Below are 5,842 nucleotides of genomic sequence, written 5' to 3'. Positions count from 1 at the left end.
GCCACACAGCTTATTCTGGGATTCACACCAAGCAGTCTGATTCTCAGGTGCCTGCTCTTAACCACCAAGCCATCCTGTCTCCCTAGGGGCTTTGGTGAATCTCTCAGCAAGGTGGATGGGTACCTCTAAAGCTGGCTTTCCCTTCTAGTCTGTTCCTGCAGGTGACTCTAAACACATTCACCCTGGGCAAAGAACAAGTGGTTTTGAAACCTGCATTCTCTATTGCCCTTTTGAGACTCGCTCTGGACTTGGCCCGCTCTCCAAGGGACAACCTTCCCCCTCTCTGTCTCCTCCTGGGTTCCCCTCTACCCCAGCGACCTCCTTTTCCTTCTCACTTACCTCCTTCCCTTTCGCTCACCTCTTGGAAGGTGGTTCAGCTAACACTCATTAGCACATGTTAATGAGCGTCAATTCAAGTCTCAGTCACTTGGTAGCAGGAGAGGAGAGAAAGGAGGGATGATGCTGTCACTCTGTGAGAAAGGTGTCTTACCTTCCCACAAGGACAGGACAGATCCCGAAGGGCCCAGACCAAAGGAGATAATGGGGAGGGGCCTCAGCTCCCTGCTGGGGGTGGGGGGGCTGTCTGCTCCCCTCAGGATGTGTGCTCAATAGCTGCATCTATTTTCTCAGAGACCAGCTCAGAACATCCCCAAGACAGAGTTGGACGTTGTTCTCCGTCCACTGTAGCAGACCCATTCCCACGATGTCCCTAGGTGGGCGTGGTTAAGACCTGGTACGGGTTGATCTACTTCTGCCACCCCCTGGCCAAATGTCTAAAAGCCCCCCAGCCACGGCCAGGGTGAGGCAGGTACCGGGGTGGAGGGAGGCTCCCAGGCGGATGGATATACCAGGACGCAAACAGACAGTGGAAGCCCCCCTGCCCCACCCACTCCCATCGGAATCCTCCGGGGGGCACTGCTGGTTCCAGCTGCTCTCCACTAAATAAAGCCTTGAGAACTCTTGGCTGCTCGGCAAGACTGGGCCCCATGAAGGGGCCACGTGGGGTGTGGAAAGAGTGTTGAGTTCAAATTCTAGCTCCACAACTAATTTGCTGGGCAAGTCACTTAATCATCTTAAGTCACAAGTACCTCATCAGAAAAGTGTTCCCCGCTCTTCCTGCTGTGGAAGGATCAGGAGAACGGAGTCACGAGAGATCTAGTGAACTCCGAGGCCTGCGTGCTAAATATTTGTCAAACTGTTGTTAGTATTACTATTAGTGCTGTTACTACTGTTACTATTGCTACTGCCAGCAATAATAAGTGGTGGATGCACTCAAGACGGTCGAGGAGGGAGGCAAGGGCAGCCTCTCCCTCATGTTCACCGAAAAGCCTCCAGCTGTCCCTGGCCCGGCGCTGAGAGATCTCAGCGAAGAGGCGAGGGCCCCCCAGGAGTCCAGGCCAAGCCCCTCGCGCCGCCGCGCCGCGCCCCGGCCGGATTCCCTGAGCGCGCGCGCCCCCTGCTGGCGGCCGGGAGCGGGCGCAGGCTCCGGAGCATATATAAGGGCGCCGTGGCGCGCAGCCCCAGAGCGAGTGCCAGAGCCGAGCCGGCGCGGAGCGGGAGCGGTGCAGGCTGAGGTCTCCTAGCGGCTCGCCATGGCTGGCCCGCAGCAGCAGCCCCCTTACCTGCACCTGGCCGAGGTGACGGCGTCCCAGTTCCTGGAAATCTGGAAGCACTTTGACGCAGACGGTCAGTAAAGCTCCCAAGTTCTGTGCCCATTGGCACCCAGGGGACCTGCGTTAAGGGGGCAAGGGGCAGCGCTGAATGCGGGTGGGTGTACCCTTGCCCTCAGGAGGTGGTCTGGTCGCAGAGCCTGCTGGGGTCGGGGTCCCGAGTTTGGGAGACATCCAGCACCTCTGGGGACAACTGTCAGTAACTTTTCTTCCCTAGCATAGAATGACCCAGAGCCCACCAGCACTTACAGCCTCATTCTGAGCAAGTGGGAGCTTTCCCGAGAGGTGGCCCGGGCTGAGAAGGCCTCCGGGTTCCTCCTACCATCTCCCCCACCTCCCCTGCCTTCAGGGGCTCCAGCCTCAGATCTCAGAAGCCCACTCATTTCTTTCCTCCTCTTCCCCTTTTGTTGAATGCCCGGTTAGCCCCGTCACCCTGCTGGAGGCTGGGATAAACCAGGCGATCGTGAAGGGAAACTTGGCCTCCCCAGCTTGGTTGGGAGGGAGCAGAAGTGGACAATGGCACTGGGGGCCCTGAACACTCCCTGACTTCCTTTGTCCATTTGCCAGCCGCCATGGGCATGTGGATTTCCCAACACAGCAGTAGTGGGTGTGGTGGGGGCAGCTTTGGGATGCCAGCCCCAGACCTGTTCCCTCAGAGTGACCATCCTGGGTGCCCTTGGTGACTTCATCTCTGGGTAGGGGGAGGCACCACCCTCACTGCCTCTGTGACCAACCCTCCGCTCTGTGTGGTCTTGACACTGACTCACCCAAAAGGCAAGGGCCAGACCGAATGACCTGTCCTGGAGGTAGCCCCCAGCACTGAGATTCCAAGAGTCTGTGGTGGTCTGACTCAGGCATAAACGATGGCCCCCCCTTTAGAGGCTTCTGATATCACTAGATTCTGTTTCTGTCACTCTGAAAAAAATATGTGATCTGATTTCCCTCTCTACGCACAGACCTGGCAAAGAGGAGCAACACGTCCTGGCATCTCAGACATTTTGTGGTGTCTGTAGCTACCCTCCCCTGGGGTAGCTCCTGGAGGGGCTGACCCCAAAGGGAGGCCAATGGGAAAGGCTAAGACAGAGGCTGTCTCCAGAACACAAGTTCTTAACCACTGTGCTGCACAGTCCCCCAGGGGGGCAGGCTCAGCCCTGTGGGCTCTGACACCTGTCATTTAGGCCCCTGTCCCAGATCTGTGTGGGGTGAGTGGCGGCTCAGAGAGTTTATCCTGGGGTCTGAGAGCAAGGGGGTTGGAAAACAGAGGAATATCAGGTATGCCTCACTCCATTCTTCCCTCCTCCCTTCCTCGCCTCGGCAGGGTGTGGAGGTGTCTCAACAGAGATCCTCTGCCCAGGGTGCTATGGGGAGGCAGGGGTTAATGTCTGGAGAGGCTAATGGGTGAGATTTTGTTTCTTTGGAGCCAACTGAGAAAGCGGGAGGAGTGGGGACAAGGCATTTGAATTCCTGGGTTAGGACTGTGATCTGCCTATGAATTACCAAGGAGGTGGATGGATTGTTAAATCTGTAAAATGGGGCTAAAGAGGGGTTGCATTTCCAATCCCCAGCTCCTGCCATAAAATTCCCTTGCTACAAAGGGCTCTCCTAAGAGAGGTGCAGCCTTTTAGTATTCCAGATGACATGCACATTCCCTAAGGAGGCTCCTGCCAGTTTATCTGCACCGGAGTCTTGCGTGATTCAAGGAAAGTTACCAAGCAGCCAAGGTTACCACTGGCCTCCTGCTCGATGAGTCAGCTATAAACAGAGGACTCCACAGTTCTACTTTCCCCACTCTCAGAGGGACAACCAAGAGCACCGGCCGTAACGATGCAGATCCTTACGTTCATCTGAGACATTTTACTTTTCAAAACCCAACTGCACCTTCTCAAAGTGTGAGGCTGCTGCATAGACCATGACTCCCCTGGGACAGATGAGGAAACAAACACAGGGGTTGACTTTTCCTAGGTCATTTAGCAAGTTAGCGGTGGGACTGGTTCCTGCCCAGCATTTATTTCCCCACTCTGGCTCCTGGACACCTGCTTGGTTTGGAAGAGGTTATTTTTTGTTTTTTGGTTTTTTTTCCATGATGATAGGTACTAGTCTCCCTCTCATTCCCCCAAAGAAAAGTCCCCAACCCAGCCTTGGGGGTGATGGGCAGTTTTGTGTATCCCAAAATGGGGTCCTTGGCTTGCCTAGAGTATAGCTAAGCTACCACCAAACCCAAGATCTTCAAAGCCTCCCAAATCGTGCCTCTGGCTCCCTCCTGCTCTGGACAAAGCGGGAGCTTGATGCTTGCATCTTCCCTGTCCATCAGTCTCCCCTGCCATCTCTGCATCTCAGCCTCAGGAAGTCCCAAGAAAGGGCCATGGACCCAACAGAGAAGGAAGGCAATGAGGATTAAAATACCAGAGATGAAAGCGAGGTGACTTAGGAAAATATGTATACAGCCAAATTGGAATTCCACGAAAGGATCTAGAGTTAGGCTTTGGAGACCTTCCTCCCCTCCTGAACACCCAGAGGCTGCAGATGAGCCCGACACCGCACTGCCTGAGGTGCTCCCGACACCGCACTGCCTGAGGTGCTGCCGGCCCTATCGAGGCCTCTCTCCTACCAATTCTGGCTTCCGTTTTCAAAGTGGGGTTTCTTCCCAACTCTATGAGTGCCCCCCACCACTTGCAATCTTAAAGATGCCTGAGAGAACTCTCCGTTGCAGCTCTCCAAGTCCCTGGAGTGAGCTCGCTGGAGCCCAATTAATCACAGCCCCCAGAGAGTGGGAGCCACCTCCCCACCCCTTCTGGACGCTGGCTCATAGTAAACAAAGACAAAGAGATTTTAGGAGGCAGCTGGATCCCAAGGAGAGGGGGGATGGGGACAGGAGGACCCTTAACTCAGCCCATTCCAAAACAGAAAAAGCCACCATCCCCTAAAGAGTTGGATTATTTTCCAAATTCTTATTCGCCTTGTGATAGAGAAAGGAAGAAGTGTATGTTTGGAGCGTGAGAAACTGGGACTCAAAGAGGCAAAATTCTTTTCACAAGATCACACAGCAAAGCAGGAAAAGGAAAAGAGGGGAACCAGGAATCTGGTCTCCTAATCCCCAGTACCACCCCACCACCTCTGCCTCAGCAGGCAGCCAAGAGCATGCACTTGGGAGGGTTCCAACATGGTCTCTCAAAGGCTGAGGTAGGGAAGATGGCAGCCAAGCCCACCCAATGACCCTGGAGGGATCTAGGGCTCTTGCACACATCACCTCCATGCTCCGAGTGGACCTGACATGGCCTTACATAGCTGAGCCCATTGCTCTCTTTCTTCCTGGCCACTTCTGCATCAGGAACTCTCCCACTCTAAAGGATCCAGGTGGCTGAGAGATGCCTCGTTCAGAGTCCACACTGTCTTTTATTTGTGGTTCTGATTGGACAGGCCACCGGGCTCCTATTTTGTTGATCATCTGTGAGCCGCAAATTTGTGGCTCCAAAGAGAAATGCCTTAGCTTTTGCCACTCCTTGGGAAGCAACTAAGAGTGAAGAGATAAGATACGTTCTCTTCCAGGGGCAAGGAGACATTCATGGGACCAAGTTGAACATCCTACTCACTTCCGGGAATGTAACCTACATAGATATACCCGTATGTGTGCACATAGTTACACGAACAAGCATGTCTATTACAGTATCCTTCAGAATTACTAACAATTTCAATGGGTGGAGGGAGGAATGTGCTTCAGAAAAATAAATATGGTCATCTCTAAAATGGAGCATTATAGAGCAAGGCGAAGCTTTTGTAGCGACATGGAAAAATGTCCAAGATGTGTTCTTAAGATTTTGTTTAAAACTGTAGCAGAACCCTATTACGGTATAAGCCCACTTTTATTATGAATGACATGTGTACGTTACAGAATATTTAGAATAATACAACTGAACAATAGTGGTTCTCTCTGAAGAGTGGATGAGCCAAATCAAAGGGGATTTTCTTTTACTTTCTAAGTTAATTTCTGTAGTGCTTGAAAATTTTACAAGAGCATCTGTTTCCTGTGTAGTCAGCAAAACAATAAAGACATCAGAAGGAAGGCCAGGTGCAGTGGCTCAGGCCTATAATCACAGCACTGTGGGAGGCCAAGGCAGGAGGATCACTTGAAGCCAAGAGTTTGAGACCAGCTTGGGCAACACAGTGAGACCCCT

The 5,842-nt window shown here is 53.1% G+C and overlaps 1 protein-coding gene across 1 annotated transcript in view; it reads left to right on the top strand.

Moving 5' to 3' along the window:
- The first annotated feature begins 1,506 nt into the window (after positions 1 to 1,506).
- The window catches only part of CALB2 (calbindin 2), a 33,665-nt gene continuing 29,329 nt past the window's right edge, over positions 1,507 to 5,842 (top strand). Inside the window, exon 1 of the mRNA XM_017539202.2 lies at positions 1,507 to 1,686. Within this exon, the coding sequence (XP_017394691.1) occupies positions 1,593 to 1,686 (94 nt within the window). The 5' untranslated portion in view covers positions 1,507 to 1,592. The remainder of the gene's footprint in view (positions 1,687 to 5,842) is intronic.

This window comes from Cebus imitator, unplaced genomic scaffold (assembly GCF_001604975.1).
Source record: "Cebus imitator isolate Cc_AM_T3 unplaced genomic scaffold, Cebus_imitator-1.0 Scaffold117, whole genome shotgun sequence".
NCBI classification, from domain to species: domain Eukaryota; kingdom Metazoa; phylum Chordata; class Mammalia; order Primates; family Cebidae; genus Cebus; species Cebus imitator.
Note: the sequence above shows the minus strand (reverse complement) of the source record. Positions and strands in the feature narration are given on the sequence as shown.